Source organism: Pleurodeles waltl, chromosome 5 (assembly GCF_031143425.1).
Source record: "Pleurodeles waltl isolate 20211129_DDA chromosome 5, aPleWal1.hap1.20221129, whole genome shotgun sequence".
NCBI lineage: Eukaryota > Metazoa > Chordata > Amphibia > Caudata > Salamandridae > Pleurodeles > Pleurodeles waltl.
The window spans coordinates 1,314,371,034-1,314,390,048 of NC_090444.1; the positions used below are offsets into that span (position 1 = coordinate 1,314,371,034).

Consider the following 19,015-nt stretch of genomic DNA (forward strand, 5'->3'; position numbering starts at 1 on the left):
CCATTGGCAGTATCCCTCTATGAGGACAACATGGTACTCCATGTCTGTCACCTGGCAGTAACCTTAGCATTGGTTATCCGTGAATATGTGAACTATGAGTGGTACTCTGGACTGAGCATTAACTGAACTAAGTTGACCATCTTCCAACTGACCCGGAGCACTACACCACACACTTTGGAATTCCCACTAGAATGGTTCACAGGCCCCACAAAATACTTGGGTATATGGGTGCACAGTGATCCAGAGATAGTTATTTAGCAGAACAATGGAACTGCCATTTTATGTCTAGTGGACCAAGTATCCCACTGGATAAGGCCTCCTCTATCATTCACTGTAAAATAGCAATTATGAAGATGGTCGTACTTGGCAAGTTCTTATACCTGTTCATAAACATTCCCATTCCCATTCCATTGACGCAAGCTTTCTTTAAGACCCTCAAAACCCACATGATCAGTCTAGCCTGGGGCGGGACACAGCCTCGGGTTAGCTGGAATACACTTACACGCAAGGAGGATTTGGAGCCCCAGATTTACACTTATACTATTTGCACAGGCACACTTTGCACACTATTGGTACTACCTCCCCAAATATACACCACACATAGCCGTAGAGAGCGACGATGCGTACCCTACATCCCCCAGAGCCAGTTTGCTTCACATACGCACTAATATACCCTCAACCGAAACAAACACCAAAAGTAGCACTCCAAAAGCCCAGCAGGCACTTGCCACACAAGCCAGCAAAAGGCAGATGCATGCCCGGGCGCTACCACTTCCACCCCACCCAGCAATCTAGCACACTGTCCATTTTAGAGACAATGATACGTTCCCAGGCAGAAACTTTATAGAACTCACACAGAGACAGACCCCTCTCCTAATTATTCTATAACACCGTCTGCACTGGGACGCAGGAGCCTACTATATCTCATTCCAGCACATACCCAACTCACTAAACGCACTGCAAATTCTACTCACTTGCAATGTCAAAACAAGCCTAATCACTAAGCTGTACAATGCATCCAGGCAGGACATGGCAGCGCTAGAAAAATGGAATAGATGACCCGCTAGCATTAGCGGACTAGATGTTTTGCCGCACCGTTGTGAGTAGACCGACATTGAATTGTAACTTATGGATTATTCGCTTTAAATATCTGCAGCAAATGTACTACTCTCCTCACCAAATATGCAGATTTGAAATGCAGACAGATACTCGGTGTGTGTTCGCTGTCAAATAATTGGTGAAGGTGACCCAGGATGTATCGACAATTGTGATGGAAAACATGCCTCGCACCCCTCAAATGTGTCTTCTTGGCCTTGTTAAGCCACTCCAACCAACTAATCAGAAATTAGTTGCGGTAGCATTGCTGTTAGCCAAAAGGAGAGTAGCTATTACTTGGGGCGGTAGAATATCATTCAAATTCAATATGTGTCTAAAAGAGGTGACAAACTGTAGGGATGAACTGGACTACTATGCAGAAGAACGTCAAGCCTCGGGGACCCATTCACCTCATATATTATCGTCAGCATTGGTGACATAGGCAGATATACCTATTTTGTTTGTACAACCATAAGATGTGTCATGTGATACGATGTGCACTGTAATTTATATATGCAATGATTGGTTGAAGTGATAGTTAAGTTCACCATTGTAAAATACTGCTGTCTAATAAATATAATAAAAATAACAATAATAATAAAAAAAAAAGAAAGTTCTGTCCATGCTTGCTCTACTTCCACTCTCTGAAGTTTCGAAAATTACTAAAGACCCACCTCGGCGTGCAGCCATCAGACTCTGGCCTCAGACAATCTCTCAATCTCCTACCTCTTTTTCATTTCAATTGACTCTTCTAGCACTCTGGTGCGGCTACCCGGCAGTGTGAATGCTATATAAAAGAACACAAATAAAAAAAGTAAAGCTCACCTCAACCAGGTAACCAATGAAATGGACGTGCCTCTTGTTTTTGTAACATTCAATAAAAAAGCAAAGGTGTCTACTAGGTAAAGAAAATGTTTGTCTAAAAATAGCTATTTCACTGGAAAGCTGACCATTCAAAAGTCAACAGGGCAGGATTCAAAATACTGAGATTTATTTTGTGAATTTGCTTTTTTTCACGTTCAGACATAAAGATCATCATCACATTTTGGAAATAAATTGAACTGTGGCAAGCCTTTACTAATGCATACTTTCCTCATGTCTAGCCCAAGAGCCGCTATATTGCCCTTCTATACTTTATCTCCCAAGAATGTGATGCATACTGAATCAAACCGGGTGTCAGTGCACTACCTCCAGTTCTTTTACGTATAATTCATTACCACTGATTGGCACAGCAAATTTAATCAGCTGTAACACCCAATGTCATAACTGATTGTACCTAACCCTTTTCTCTTTAGGTACCCCAAAGGTTTAAAATCGTTGAACATCAAACCCTGCCTCCCTCATAACGATCTCCTAGAATCCGACATTACCCCTTGTAGGAAAGTGGATTCTAAGTGGGTGTAGGTATGTACCTTGCGCTAGCAATAAAACCACAATCCCTTATAAGGTCCAGTCAAGTCTCAATAAATTAATCATTGTCAAGCAACCATGGGGTTAAGCGAGGATTAATTTATTGAGACTCGACTGGACCTGATTAGTGATTGCAGTACTATTGCTAGCTGTAGGTGCATACCTCAACCTAATAATAATCCATTTTCCTACATCTGGTGTTCGGCGGCGGGAAACATAGTATGCCCTTCCGATATGCAGTGATAGCATTTGATAAGACAGTTTTGGCACACATTACCTATGCATTAATTAGCAAAATATTAGAGTGCAACGCTCTGAGAAGGGTTCAAAAGTATGGTTATGTGAACTAAAAGTACAGGAAAGGAAAGCCCCTGCACACACCATGTGAAGATACTGAGGTTTAATTTTTAAACTGTGTTATGACTGGATTGCATATACAAATGATGTGATGGCAGGGTGTGGCTTTCAAAGAATGTTTCCATGAGGTTGTTCCAGGCCATAGTGAAACCTCTGAAGCTTAACACTACACACACTAGGCCTGCATGAGCAGCATTTCTTCTCTAGAGGTTTAAGTACAGCAGCTGAAACCCACACCACAAATATGGGGTATAGGGTGGGCCTTGCTTCCTATAGTTCCCACGGTCCCTGTAGGTTATCTGGTGAGGAGGGTGAGCTACCCAGGGGTGGCCAATGGTGGTGTGTGGGCCCAGAGGAGGGTGGTTCTTGAGATAGGAGGTTTAGTGGTAGCCCTTAGGTGCCAGGGGTGGGAGGGGGGGATATGGGGAGAGGCTAAGTGACTGACTCTGAGGAGACCTAAGAAGGGGTGGTGGACTACTTAGATTCCAGGATAAGGGTTAGTAGTGGGCCTTGACTTGTCACGGTATGGTAGATGACTACCCAAGGATGGCATTCTAGAGTCTAGGGTTGGTTGAACCCGAGATGGTGACTGGGGCAATGCCTAGCCAAGTGACAAAGCAGGTAGGACCTGTGGGGCTCTCCTGAGGCACTCCAAGGTAGGAGCCCATTCCTCGAAGAGAAGGGTGCATGGGCCCTGTTCTTACAGAGGTGAACAAAGAAAAGGTTCTAGTTTTCCATGGTTGGCTACTGGGGGGAGGTGGTGAGTGGGGGGAGGGCATTCTGCAGGGTTTCCGACGAGGATCCCTCAGTGTCTCCCTTCCCCCGACATTGCCAGTTTGATTGTGAGTCATAAGCCAGACTGGGAGCCAACCTGGGAGCATAACCTGTGTGGATAAATCAATTCTGAAAGTTCCAAAGAGGTATCTGTACAGCTTATGGGTTATCCAGGAATGTCATGAGGATCAGAGCCCAGATCTTCTCTCTCAAGGGGCAGGAGCAAAGGCCTCCTCACACAAAGGGAACAATTAGCAGTGCTTAACTGAGCTCCTGAGGAGGAAAGGGGTGGGGTGGAATGCTCTGCATCTATCACCCAGCTGTCATACTGTGCTAGGATTGGGCCTGCACAAGTCCACTAAACAAATGATGGAGCCCAGACATCTGGCGCCAACCCAGGCTGGGCCTCCTTTTAAAGGTTTGCTGGGAAAGGCCCTGGCCGCGATGTTAGTGAGGGGCAGAGCACAGATCACCAGAGCAGATGTGGAAAGTGACTCCTGGGTGGTACAATCTTTAAATGTTCTAGCAGGCTGTGCAGGTCATTTGGGACGTGCAGAGCAGTGATGTGACACAGCAGGATAGGCTGGGGGTGCATCCCTGCTGGAACCTCAGGCCCCCACTTAAAAGGTCTTGAGCAGGGGGGAGAGCTCTCTCCTGCAGGCCTCGAAAAATGCTACAAATGTTTCTAGACCTGCAGGTTCAGTAACTTGAATAATCCACTCGACCTAATTGTAATATACTTGACTTGTAAACAGGTCTCAAATTGTGTGATGCTAGGCAAATAGTTTACAGAGTTGCCTTTTTCTTTATTCTCCCATATGATTGCACCTTCAAATATGTAAGAGCAGCATTTCTGCAGTACAAAAAATTCTATTTTGTTTAAATAGACTAAAGTTTGCTGCATGTATCACAAGAATCTAGCCCACATATAGGGGACACATGACCCATGACTTGCTCTTAGTTTACTAATAGCATTGCCATCAGGGCAGGAGTGTTTCTCAGTTTGTTTAAACACTCACTTTAAAAAAATATATCAAACAACCATGATGTGGTAGCATACTGTCATCCACACACAGTAAATTTCCAAGAAATGAACCAAAACCTTTAAACTAACTTGCAGCTTTACTGATAAAACTATATAGTGTATTTAACAATCTGAAAATTGGCTTTCAGAAAACATATCCTTTGCACATCAACACGTAAAGTATTTTGATTTGTTTTCATCCTGTTAAAGTATCTTTTTTCATCACACAGGAATACAAAAATTGTCCTTTCACAACTACGGATATATATTTTGAAATGTGTGTACAGTTGACTTAGTCATTTAAATGTTGTGTTTTAGGAAAATCCTGACACTCAGTAGCTTTTTATTTCACACTCTAAACAGCAGGTCAGACAGTTTACCTTACACAATCCTGGAACTCTGCATTCAGAAGGAAAATGAATTGTAAGACAAACTGACGTTTGACCTCTGTCTGAACACAGAGCAAATGTGACATACAAGAACAAGATTTAAAGGCATCTTTTATTGCCCCTCCACTTTGACTGAACAGAACACTGCTTTTTGTCAACTCAAGGGGCATCACCCGAAAAACGAATTAAGAAGGCCCCACCCTATGTTGGCATAGTTTCAAGTCCTTCCAAAGCTGGAGCATGTGCTGTAGCACCCTCTAGGGCCAACGCCTCTGGCTGCAGTTCCTGTGGCCGGAAGGTGGCTAACAAAAGTGTACACGGTTTGCAGCGCCTTCTAGGCGCAAAGTCTATGGTTATAGCTATTGTGATCATAACGTGACATCCTCTAGGGGATATGTTTTAATTGCGTTTTCCATGTTGCAAGAGTTTACTATGAGTACACAGACCATTGATACATGCATATAATTTTTCTTGCAAATGCTTTATTGAAATAATGATGCTGACAGCCATTTGAGATCAAAGTATACCTTCTTTATTGCCAGTATTAAGTGCTCATATCCATGGTTGTATTCAATTAATGCATTTTAAGTACAAGATAATGTTTTGACATGTGGTTTGTTGAACTAGACCTCCCTTTGGAGGGTCAGAAGTGATTATGCAATGTCATTAAAAGGTATTTCCATGAGTCATATGTATATTTGTAAATTTCTGCATAGTATAGAGTAGTGTGTGTAATAAATGCACTTTTCCCTTTTCAAAAGGAAAAGCACAGACTGCACAATCATTTACTGTGTGTGTGCGAATGGTTATTGCCAGTCCTCACCAACTCTCTTGAGTATGTCTTGGACTGCTCTACTTCACTTTATTGAGAGAGTCAAGAGCTACAATGAGACTTTTGGTTCCCAGCGGTGAACAAATGTGGACCCATTACTTGTACAGGCCACACAACTGATTGCCCGTTTTCTTACATCCCTATTGCCAGGCCCTGAATGAAATGCCTTTGCAGGCTGTAGTAAAATCTTTTTTACTGTGTGTGGGAGTCTGCTGAAGCAAGAATGTTGTGACATTTAATGAACATGCTATGCTGTCTGAGATATCAAACACCATATTTGTGATTTGACTATGGTAAGGTTGTTGGGGTCTAGCCTCTTTGAGAAGTCATAGAATATCCTACTGCACCCTCTCCACCAGCAACTGATCCATGTGAACCCAGTGGAAATTCAATTATTTCAGGGACCATTTTCTATTATTCTGAGTTGAGAAACCTCGAATAGCTTTTTACATCTAGGAAGTCTAAAACCCCTCTGCTTTTTGATATTTTTAGGATCTTATGTGATATTCTTGTTAACTTCTATTGCCATGTGAAATCTAGGAGTAATCATCATAAAATCAGAAAAGTGGAGTTCCATGGAAAGCCTGGAATGGAAGTCAAATAGCTACCTCCATGTGGTCACCATTTTAAGCATGACTATTTTGCCAAAAATGAAAATTTATGTGTTTAACCATTGTATGTTTTTCTTTAGATCTTCTATGACTGGAATTATGTTAACAACATAAAGGTCTACATATTTCAGGGAGTGCTCCTTTACATTAAAGAGTATTGGATCTTGAGGTGAATCTGTATGGCTTCTAGGTATGAGTTAGAGAGAAACAATTCTGATTTATTCACTTTAGTTATTAAGTAGACACCTTCCCAAGTTGTTTTAGTAGGTCCATAAGGGGAAGAATAGCACTGGGTTCCATCACTGACAGCAACAGTGATATTTTGTGAGTAGTCCCTCCAAAGTCTAACCCCATGAGCCATTCAAGTCAACTGTCAGACTCAACACAAGCAGCTCAAAGAATAAAGCAGGGGAGGTACATAAACCCTTGCCAAGCGCTTCTATATATTTTAAACCATTTAGAGAAGACACCATTTACCAATATAGTGGTTCTGGATGCCATTTATGGAGCTATAAGCATCTTAGTCCATGCCACCCCAAGTCCAAATTCCAAAAGAACCTTTTTTTTTTTTGTACAGCCCACTTAGTCAAAAGCCATTTTAGCATCTACCACCAAAAGGGCTAGCTGTATGTTTTTCGGTAGGATTTCTTACCAGGCGTGCGGTCCTTCTTATACTGTCAAACATTTGTCCATTTTGTATGAATCCAGATGGGCTTTGTTAATCAAATCATGGCTGTACCTTTGCCAATCTAGATGCTAAGACTTTTAATTTGCTACCGAGGTTCAAAACAGACATGCCTGGTTTCAGGAAGACCATCTGCACTGAGGATTAAATCTGTTGCTCTTCATTTATCTACTAAAAGCAGGTTTAAATGCATTTATATTAGAGTCAGGTGAGTGGTAAAAACGTTGAAAAACTCTACAGAACGCCTGCTGGTCCGTGAGATTTAAGTTAACTTGCATTTGTGGCTTCTATTGCTTCAGTCTCCGAAATAGATGCTTTTAATGCATCCTACTTTAAGGGACATGTTCATCGGATATTGCAGCCCTTGTAGACAGATGTCCTGCTGATCTCCAGCATCTTCTCTCTGAGAATTAACCTTTCTGTAGACATTTCAAAACAGCCTGGCTTTGTCTTGACCTTGAAGATGAGTTTTCCATAATCTGTTGTTAAATTCATAATCTGCCCCTATCCTTCTTAGCTCCCAGCATACTAGCCAGAGTAATGTGTTTTGTTCTCATATTCATTGCGTGGGGCCAAAAGCATCTGTTTCTAATTTGTTCATTAATAGTGTACAATTACCAACATGGATGTTACTTTCAAGTAAATTTAACCTACAGTCCGACAGCTTCTCCTTCTCGTCTGCCAATTTAGGTTCCATTTCAAAGTTCTTCTGAGGGTACTTTCTATTATTTTAAATGTGAGTACAAAAGGCTATATGTTTAATCCTCACCATCAAGTGCCTCCTACACCGTTTCCTATAAACGTCTGGGATATCATTGAGTTATAGAAAATCTTTAATAGTTTGTGTAATCTCTAACCTATTTGTTATGTATCAAAGGAGATATCTCCCTAGGCACTATGTTCCCTCTCTCAGGAAATTATCTATCCCTTTTAAAATAATTTCTAATGCAGCCTTGCCAGAAATGGCAAGATTACCAATTTAAGTAGTTTCCAACAGACTCAAATTGATTTCTACTCTAGTACCAGGTCTATCCTAGAGTATGTAAGGGATATGAGGGAGAAAAAGGTGGAGTTCCTCTCCTGTGGGTGTAAGTAATGCCAAACTTCTACTAAGTCATTATCATTTAAAGTTTTCAAAACATCCAGAGACAAGGGAATGCCTCTATTCAGCTAGAACTGAAAGCTACATGGAAATAGCTATCTGAATATTCATTTTTCATTCTGGAGAGTTTCCTCCGAGCGAATGTAGCTTGGGCCAAGTCTTGCCATAAAGAACAAGTTACTTACTTTTGGTAACACCTTATCTGGTAGTGAGTCTATGTACCCGTAGATTCTTTACCTTAGAATATTCCTTAGGCATCAGTCTGGATCCCTAAAGTTTTGTGCAGTACATCTTTGCACCTGTAATTGGCACCAATCAGCTTCACGTCTGCTTAGTAGGCGCTGTCCGCATCAGAAGTGATTTGCACGGTTCCTATATAGACACCACCCAAAGGGGCTAACCTCAGCTCATGACTATTTTCCACAACAGGAGCATGGACCCACACCAAGGAATCACGACCAGTGTGCCAAAAGTGAGGTCCTCAAGGGCCTCTTGAGGAAAATTACAGTGTGCATAGAGGGAGGATCGGAAAGGAATCTGCAGCTAGAGACTCTCAGATAAGGTGTTATGTAAGGTAAGTAACTTATTCATCTGATAGCGTTCTAGCCACAAATTCCTTACCTTAGAATAGATACTAAAGCAATACCTCACTAAAGGAGGGTCTGAGACCTGATTAGACTAAAAATTCCTGGACGAACAAACAGGTGAAATGCCCATCACGTCAGTCCTGAAAGTCTAGGCAGTAGTGTTTGGTAAGCATGTGCAATAATGCCCAAGTGGCTGCCTGACAACTATCCAAAACAGGTACTCTGCAAGCTAATGCAGTGGTCGCAGCCTTGGTGGAACGAGCTCACAAACAAATGATTTAACAAATTATTTTCCCAATTAATAAGCCATGCACCCTGCCTTTGTCATAACTTTTCATAATAAACAGATGATACATTTGGCATTGGACATAAATTCTCTGTGAATGAATCAGGCCTATAAGAGCTATTACTGGGTTACTACCATAAAAACAGTCCTACTGTGTGGAGAGTAAGCTTTCCCACAAAGTAACCGTAGGGAATACAGACAAGTTCCAAATTTATACAAAATTACAGTTCGCAAAAGAAAAGATTATCTCTTCTAGGTGAGCCTAACAAGGGTTGCCATTGTGAAAATCTGCTATCTCTACAGTTGTTAAGATGCAATAACCAATTCCAATACCCAGGGTGCTTTGCCTACAGGGCTTCCTCAAACAAAGACTAGTTATCTCTGCAGCTTGACCAGGGTCTACACTCCTGTGAAAATACTATGCTCATCCGATTCTCTTACAATTACAATAATCTGTGAAATTCCATGCAATAAAGTACATATTGCTAAGCTTTAATAGGAGTAATAACACTCAATCCTTAACTGCCTATTAGCTTTAACAATACATATGTCATCCTGCTGCCTTTAAGGCCTTCTCATAATAAACAGATTAGGCGTATAACCTTGATCGTTGGCTTGCTATCATACCCAACAGCCTTGTTGTACTGAGCATAAACGTTCCCGCAAGCAAAAACTTCAATATTAGCATTACATTTCGGTCATTTGAGGCAGTAACCAAGACCAAAACACTGGTTGCTTTACATATAGGGCTTCCACAAACACAGGAGTTAGTTATCTCTGCAACTTGATCAGGCCCTACAATCCTGTGAAAATACTTCACTCATCTGATTCTCTTACAATTACAATGATCTGTGAGATTCCATGCAACAAAATATGTCTTCCTAGGCTTTAACACAGTAACAGCAATCTCACCTTAAATGCCTATTAATTTTAACAATAAATATGTCAGTCTACTGCCTTTCTAATAACTCCTCATAATAAACAGCTAGGTGAAAAGCATGCAAGCAATACCAGTGTCACCAGGCAATGTAGGCTCCAATGGTAAATATCAATAGCCTAAGAAAAACTTATACAAATATTGCAATATTTAAACTTGATTCTTTCTCATCAAGCACCAATCTTAAAGTCAACAATTTCATTCGAGTCCCAACACATTTCTTCTTCTTATGTGAAACAGCTGTGCAACAAGTGGCACTAAATCCCCAAAACACAAAGCTATACATTTAAAAGCTTCTAAGCAGTTAAGTGGTGTGCACACAAGCAAAATTCATACTCTAAATTAAGTTGGTGAGATCTGTGTCACAAATGTAAAATAGATCTGATTCTGAAGTGAATGTCTGAAAGGCGACAACTACATCAAAGAGACTGACTCCTGACTTACCTGGCTAATATGGACACACTTATAAATAACTTGATGACTTCCGTGACGCAGACGGCTGTAGAGGAAAAGTAGAGATCGGTTCCCACCGTCCTAGTGTAGCGCAGAGCCACAATATATGCTGAAGCCACCAGGGTCATCACAGTTAGACAGTACAGCTTGAAGAGCAAAGTGACACTTTCTATAATAAAAAAAAATAATAAAAAAAGATAAACAACAAAGCTTTCGTGTCCATATAGTGACAATCTTTCAACTTCTACCTAACTGGATAACTAACTGTATGCAACTTCAACTTGCAGACTCCAATTGGTCATAATCTGAAGCTCTGTCGCTCACGCAGGGAATACAACAAAGTCAGTCCAGCTAACGCATAAACATCCTAATAGATCATTATTTCAAATGTAAGGAACTCTAGGAGAACTAGGCAAGGGACAATTTGGTTAGTGTTCTTCCTATGACACAGCTAGTACAAGAGATAAGTACAGGTACTTGCCCTTTGCTCCAATTAGTGAATTGTTGCAGATTTGTGTTGCAATTATTATGAAAGGGGATTGTTGGAACCTGTATGGGCACACTTAACACACAATAAAAAAAAACATGGCTTCATTCCCTCGATCGTTCGACCAATAACATTGTTATATGCTTGATCACAGGCACACCAAGGGACTTATCTGCTGTGCCATAAATAGATAACCGTTTTGCAAAAGTATTCCGGCTAACTGAAGCATATGATACAAACTCACTATTAATACCGTACTTGAAGATAAAACCACTGCCTGAATTGGTGGGTTGGGATTGCTTAAACTGGTCTGCAAATTAAAACTTTCTAAACTAATGCTTAATGTGTAATATGCACAGCGTAACTGAACCCCATTTTGTCTCCTCATATGTGTATCCATGATTGACCCAAGACACAAGTTCTTCATATCAGCCATAGCACTTCACTTTATAATTACTGAATCCTAAGGGTCTTCCAGTGCTTGCATTCCATCCTGAACTCTACATTCTACCTGTGTTTTTCTCCCTAGACATTCTACATCCAAGCATAGGATACAAAATATTTCCCCCCATTTAGATTAAGCATACAGCATATTTCGCAAACATCCAATAGGTTGAATAAATTATATTTGTTTCTCCGGAGTCACTCCTATGGCAGTTTCCAACCAGTACAGTCAGAAACATATCAGCAAATTGACTGATTACAAAACATATCTTTCTGTAATTTGTATGCCTTAATAGCAGACATCCCCCTTCAAATCACAGCACTGCCTTCCTTTCAAAAACTTTGCTTTTTAGTACTTTCCACACAATCTTCAATTTCCCCAGATTCCTTATTATGTCACGTCAGTACACATGATAATCCACAATAAGGAGCAAAGAAATATCCACCAGCAATACACTCTTAGCACTTCTCCACCATCTAGCACTTTCAAATCTCTCTTATAAAATCTTAACTTCACTGTTACAACACTGCCAACTCTGAAATAATTTTCTACAGAGGCTTGCTTACAAGTGTGGCAGTACCTGTGTTCCCCACACAGCTTTCCTTACATGTTTTTCAGTTTGAAAACATTTTGAAGCACACCTAGCATTATGGTTCTTCTAAAACCACCACAGACCCAAGGTCTTAAAAAGACTCCTGCAACTCAATGATTAGCAGGAGACCATCCGATGGAAGCATGTGATGCTATCCTGGAAGTTCACAAAGTTTCTTGCAAAGTCGCATTCTATGGAAACCAACCTTGTATAACCATCTGACAATAGTTCTTCACAACTATCTGTAATCCCATCTTGAGCATTATGGTATCTATGATGCAATGGCTTATAAAAATCCACTTGTACTAAAGCCTCAACTCCTTCAACCACTGCTGTTTAAATAGTCTATACTTTCAAAAACACATGTGGCAGTGCTGATCTTGGGATCTTTTCACGAAATAGTTGTTAATAAATAGGTCATTGATTTTCTAAGTACCAAGCCAAGTCAGTCCTTGAGATCCACTGTGACCTTGTGCCATAGTCCTAGGGAACTAGGACAGGGTCCAAGAGAGCAAATAAATTCAGAAAACACAGTCATTAAATCTCTTAAAATGCTCTGTTCATATCACTTTTTTCTAAATTACCAAAACTCAGCTGTTAATAACCTTTTTGTGGTGAACGTTAAGGGATGCCCTGAATAGCCTTTGTAATGGCTTCATGCGATACAAAAATATTTCCTCTCTTAATTACCTTTCCTTCTATATGATCTATTCCTCTGCTGTTAGACTGTACAGACGTGGTCAATATATATCTTGCGGAACAGTGTATGGCCCCTGTGAAGATACAATCACTGGGGAAAGGCCAGGTGTGTGGAGTACGAAAATATAATTTGACATAAATATCATGTCTTGAATATGGTTTACAAAATATCACCACGATGGAGTTAATAGAAAATCTACTCTAATGGGACAATATTTTTGAAAATGATATTTAGGGCACAGTATTTATGGTAGATACTAACATCCAAGTGACAGGCGTCATTATCTTATGTATTTCCTTCTTTTTGTTAATACCAAACTTTTATTTACAATACTGGTTTGCTCTTCCTCAGACCCAACAGCATCAATTAGCACATACACAGCAAAGTGCTTAGAGGTAATCATCAGCACCCAATGTTACATCCTACCTATCTCGTGTGCCATCCAAAGGATCAGCATGCAGTCCACCATAACAGTTTTGGTGCACATATAAAAATATAGTAGTGCTCATAGAAAGCATGAATTAATTCACCTTAGTTTGGAGAAAGTATGGAAATTAGCAAATTTGTGATCGAGTTTAAACATGGTCTAGAGCCTCTTACAATGAGGAATATGAAAGGCTTCTTGCTCGACAGCAGCAAACTTGAGTTCTGACTGTGTCAATGATTTAGCCACAAATATAATACGACAGTCCTTCAGTCCCCACACTGCACACACTTAAATGCATGACTACTGTAGTTTTTCTTGATAAATCCAAAAGTTTTAAAAGGGGTGCTTCAGCTAAGACTTTAAGACCCTGATTATTAGTTGGGTAATACATTATGATCCCTTTGTAGTTTGTGCAGCGATTGGAATTTCAAGTTCTGTTGTAAAGAACACATAAGTGATTGTTCGTATCCTTAGCCTGACATTAAAGAAAATTGGTCTGTGTCCAAAAAGTACTCCCATCATTCTTTTGCATACAAATTATAAAGAAGCAGCCCAAAAGGCATCTGCCTGAATTGATAAACTCCTCGGTGAGCTATACGTGCATTGAAATCTTTCAAGTCAGAATATACACCGAGATACTTTGTACTTTTCAATCTTTTTATTTTCAAGGTAATTTTATAAGATTACTGAAAAGAAATAAGAAACAAAAGCCTACAGAAACAACAATAGAGAGGATGCTGTGGATGAGGTACATAAGATATAGTACCACTGCATTGTATTTGGGTTAGGTTATTTGAAGTAAGCCTGTTTTACTGAAAGGGCAAATTCTTCCACCACCATGCAAAGGTCAGGCAAACACTGCTTCTCTCACACAACCGTGTCAAGCAGACAGACGTAAGGCTGCTGCACTGAATGAGCGGTACAGATCAGCAGTACAAAAGAACACTTGAAAAAAGTAACTCCCAAACCACTGTAACAAAATTTTTAATATTTTATGATCAAAATTAGAGCAAAAAGATAAACAACATATCGGTCACTGCAAAGGTACAGAGCTTCAAATACAAATTAGTTTCCACACATTTTACTGTGAACGTTGCAAAATTAGCTGAAAATTAAGCAAAATGGCATAATTTCAGGAACGCTGGGTAACGCAAAATCCACAAAATTACGCAAATTATACCAGAGTAATTTAAACTTTACCCAGCCCTACATGAGAGTCAGTCATCATGCAAGCTGGCCCAGTTAAAAGTTTCCAAGCGTCTGAGTTCCTGTGAGGATGTTTCTGGCTTACATATCCAAAACAGGCAAAGCCTTTTACGTTCCTTCAGAGTCTAAGTCAGTCAATGCCACACCAGCTTTACAGGTACAAGTTCAATCCTTGCTGCTTATACTAGTCATTGCTTTTCACTAGAAAAGATGTCCAAGTACCAGCTCACAGTGAATGGAAATCAGTTTTGCACTCACTTTCAAGTTCCAACAAAGAATCTTCAGAAAGACCAGTGCGAAAAGAGCTGTAGGTGGTAAACTGTTCTGATTCCCAAGAAAAGTCTCCCTGTTGGTCACAATGTGCTGAACTCACTTTGGTCCTCTTTCAGAAACACACACAGGTACTGGAGAAATGAACAGCTGGTGGGTGATTGCTCCCACAGATTTCACCCAATCCAGTCTTTTGGGCTGATCTCTTCTAATTCCTGTCCCACACACTTCCGTGGGCAGATAAAACTCACCAAAGGGTGAAGATTCCAAGAGTCTTCTCTTTGGAGAAAACACACATTTCTTTGCCCTGGAGGTGACAGGTAGCATAAAACTCCAACAGCTTCCTTCTGGTTTTTGACCTTCCCCAGGCAGGTTAATAGTCTTCACAGTATAGTAAAGATTGCAGGAGCCTTCCGAAGCTTTGATCTCAGACATCATCGGGTATAATATCTTTAGCAGAGATAATACACCTACTTTTAATCTCCATCGCTAGTTTACTACAGAATTCCCACCCAAGGCTAAAATTCAGCGAAGTGAGCGGTCAGTTGAAAGCTTTTCAAACTATCACAACTCTTAACGGTAAGACTGAAATGGAAATAGAAAAGGTTTAAATTTGTTCTTCTCCATTGTAATCACTGTTGCTTTCACCAAAACTGTTTTCATGACTCATGAATCCAGGCCCTCTGGAAAAACATCTTGAGTTATTTATCTTGTGATCTCCACCATCCCACATAATAGAGCTATTGAAGCGACACAGAGGCACCCTTGCATGGTCTCCTCCTTACACATTTCCTTGCTATCTTTAATATCCCATGAGTGAGCTACGAGTCATGTTTCTTACACAAAGAATGGGCTTGACCCTCGCTTGCGCTCTCTCTCTCTCTCTCTCTCTTATGCTCAGCAATGTTACCTTAGTACTTAAGATAAGTAGGTTGAGCGCCTGCAGTTGAGAAACTAAATTTAGCGCATTTATACAAGTCTTTTAATTTCTCTTCACGTTTTAAGAGAAACAAACAATGAGAAGTAGTTAAGTATATTTTCAATGTGCTGTGCAGCGTCAAAATCCCAGAAGAATTTAGGAGAAAAAAAATGTGGTGATTAATGCAAGAAAATAGAATTTTCCTAAATAACCCTTCTTCAGGTGGATTTCTCTGTATGTGCACGGATGACAAAACAAGGACAATCCACTAGCTTTGCAGTAGTACTTGTCAATCTTATCTCTTTGGTCTACTAATACTCGTCTCTCAGTCATGGCTCTACCCACTAACAATAACCATGGGGAATACCACTCCCTACCCATGTACCTCATCTGCAAGGGAAATTCTAGCCCATGTGGAGATGTGACACACACAGTGATTGTCAATACCATGGCCAACAAGTTGAGGTAGCCTACCTTACTTTCGGTGTCTTGGGCAGGTCCTCCTACGGAGGCAAGCTCCAACAACATGGCAAACAAAGCATAGGCCACCGCACTTGCACCTGAACCGCTAACATTAACAGCTCTTAAACTGCCTGCCCAGAACACTGACCATTTACCTACAGGTAAAATGTACAAGTCTAGTGAATTAAATAGTTTACTGAAAGTCCCAGTACTATGTATTTCAGGCCAGCCAATGACACCTAGTTCTGGCCCGAGATGCAAGACTCCTTCCTTGCTTGTCCGAACAGATCCTTCACAAGAATTCAAAGCAGATGTAATTCTGAGGATGTTCTTGCCTTTAGGTGATAGGATCTTTCCAACATCCATCTTACTATGGGGGTTACTGTAGACTAAGAGCATACCCTCAGGCATGTTATTGAGCCCTGAGACACCCAACCCAACTCACAAGCTACGTCTCAACACTGCAGATGCAATGTAACAGGGGCCAACAACTACTATCAGTGCATTCTGCAAGGTGTCAACCAATTGCGTGACCACATCTGGTATACTAACCTGCCTCTCCCTTGAAAGGTCTGGGTCTAGTGCAACTACCCCATGGTTATCTAGTCTCCTGCAGTCCACAAATGTCTTCCTAATGGGCCATGCAGAAAAATGCTAACATCTCTCAACCTGGGAAAACTCTTGCATCAAGGTATGGGCTAAGGGGCTCTACTGGTGCTTCTCAGGCCTCCTGGCGCATTCAAAGTGAGGGTTAAAGCCTCAAGCTGTAGGCACCCTCCTCCCACTTGTACTTCAACCATTTCAAGGGCAACACACCGAGACTGCCGGCCAGGGTTCCTATCTTTAGGATAAACACTTTCCTCGCAGTCCAGGACTTCTAGTGTGAATACTCCTTAAGGTTGGCATACACTGCCTGTCCCATGTAGTGGTCTGACTGAGCCAGGCCTCCTGTCTCTCTGACACTTCTAGGGTAGAACTACTGCACCAATGTCCATTTTAGAGGCCTCTTCTTAAAGGGTTAGAAACACCTCAATAATTGGCCTCGTCACTTTCAGTCACATTTGCCTTCTACCTCTTAGTCTTTTCTAGGTCACTGAACCTTATTTTCAGGGTCAAAACCCTCAAAGATTTGGGGTGGACAACCTTGGTACTCACATTTCCAGGTTCCCACTCAACCTATGACAGCTCACTTCCTAGGGTGAAACCTACATGTAAAAGTTTGCCACATAGCTAGCCTCCTATGGGCAACCATCCCTCTCCAGTGCAATGTGATTATGGCAGTAGGATGGTCATGTTTTCTCAAGGATATTTCTTATCCCACAGATCTGATCTTTGGCACAGTGCTCTAGGGAAACAACTCTTCTGCTTTGAGAAGTCCAGATGGCACAAATATACTGCACTGCAGTTAGCAGGACCCTGGTTATGAAGGGCTTCTGAAAGTACTCTCATGAATCACCAGTTTACCCTTAGAGTCCAGCCTCCAATTAAGGGACAATATGGCATACAGCACACTTCCCTACTGGTAACTGCCTTCTCCAAAAATTAGACTGGCTTTACGAGGTACATGTGCCCCAAACAATGGAAAAGTTAACAAATTATGATTTTGGATCATCTTCTGCAAACAGAGCCTCGGATACTCATGCTTCCTTGATTTGCCTTTTATTTAGAATTCTACGACATTATTTAAACTGCTTACAACGCCGGCACTAGCTTTCTATGAGCCTCATTAAAGAATTAATGTACAATATTTCAGCTGCAAGGATCTTTCTTCCATCAGAAAGAAAGCCTTAATACTGTTTTGCGGTTTGAAATGCCAGATGAACGTGACTGGAATGACAGTGTTTTTGTTTGTATATTTTTGTTAGCGGTGCGATGAGCAGTGCGCTAGTATACAGCCGTGCCTAGCTGTATATGGTGACAAAGTGATGCAAGAGTGGTCTTTTACCGTATGTGCTGCGTGTTGCGTTTGAATTTCAGAAACCTCTGGTGGCCCGCGGCAATGTGTTCCTCAGCACCCATTCGCTTTATTCTAAATTTAGCTCTGAGTGACTGTAGGGCAGATACATCTTTGAGGCTGGCTTCAGGGATACCCGTGTAGCTGAGCACTGAGGAGCAAAAAGGGACTCTGGGACAGGAGGGCCATCTGAATTAAGCATCCACTGTGGGTGATTCACTGCCACTGCAAACCAGAGGTCATTAGTATGTTGTTTTTTCATGCTGAAAAATGTATACACGGGGGGCTGCCTACATTTTATTTCTGTTTTTAAGTTTGAAATACAGCCTGCTAGCTGGTTTGTTTTTATATGTGGTTTGCTAATTCATCATTAAGGCCCCTAGATTTCTGAGGGTTTTTTTTTTATGGATAGAGATAAAAAAAACAATGTGTTTCCCTGTCTGTATTTATTTTTAAAAGCAGAAAAATAAAGAAAATTGTGCTTCCTGTGAGCAACTCTTGATGCAGTTCTTCATGAATTCCAGGCCAACAGGTGAGCTGATAGACGGCATGGGCAATTAAATGGCAGGATGAGATATTCTTAAATACAAGGGCATGTTAACATACATTTGTATATAATGCTAGTAGTATTGGCCTGTGGCCAGAGCTTGTTATATTTGGCTGCTTAATTTGCAAAAATGCGACAGATATCTAAGTATGAGTGCAAGTTTTTTCGTTAAATAAATGAGGAAATATACCATTTTACGACTCTATTTATTATTAAAACAAAAAATAAATACAGATAACTACAGATAAAATGGCCTATATATATATATATATATATATATATATATATATATATATATATATATATATATATATGTGAATGATACATACTTAATAAACACCATAAAATCAGGAGCCCTAATCATCCTCTGAATAGTGACGATTTTGTGTGCTTGTTCAATCCAGCAAAAGGCACTAAAATAGTAATTTTCATTCTTAGGGGCACCCTCCTTCCCAAACACAGCC

At 40.7% G+C, this 19,015-nt stretch overlaps 1 protein-coding gene across 1 annotated transcript in view; it reads right to left on the reverse strand.

The window, feature by feature from the left end:
• The window catches only part of SLC35A1 (solute carrier family 35 member A1), a 224,272-nt gene that overhangs the window by 178,112 nt on the left and 27,145 nt on the right, over positions 1–19,015 (reverse strand). The window contains exon 2 of the mRNA XM_069235559.1: positions 10,534–10,711. Within this exon, the coding sequence (XP_069091660.1) occupies positions 10,534–10,711 (178 nt within the window). The remainder of the gene's footprint in view (positions 1–10,533; positions 10,712–19,015) is intronic.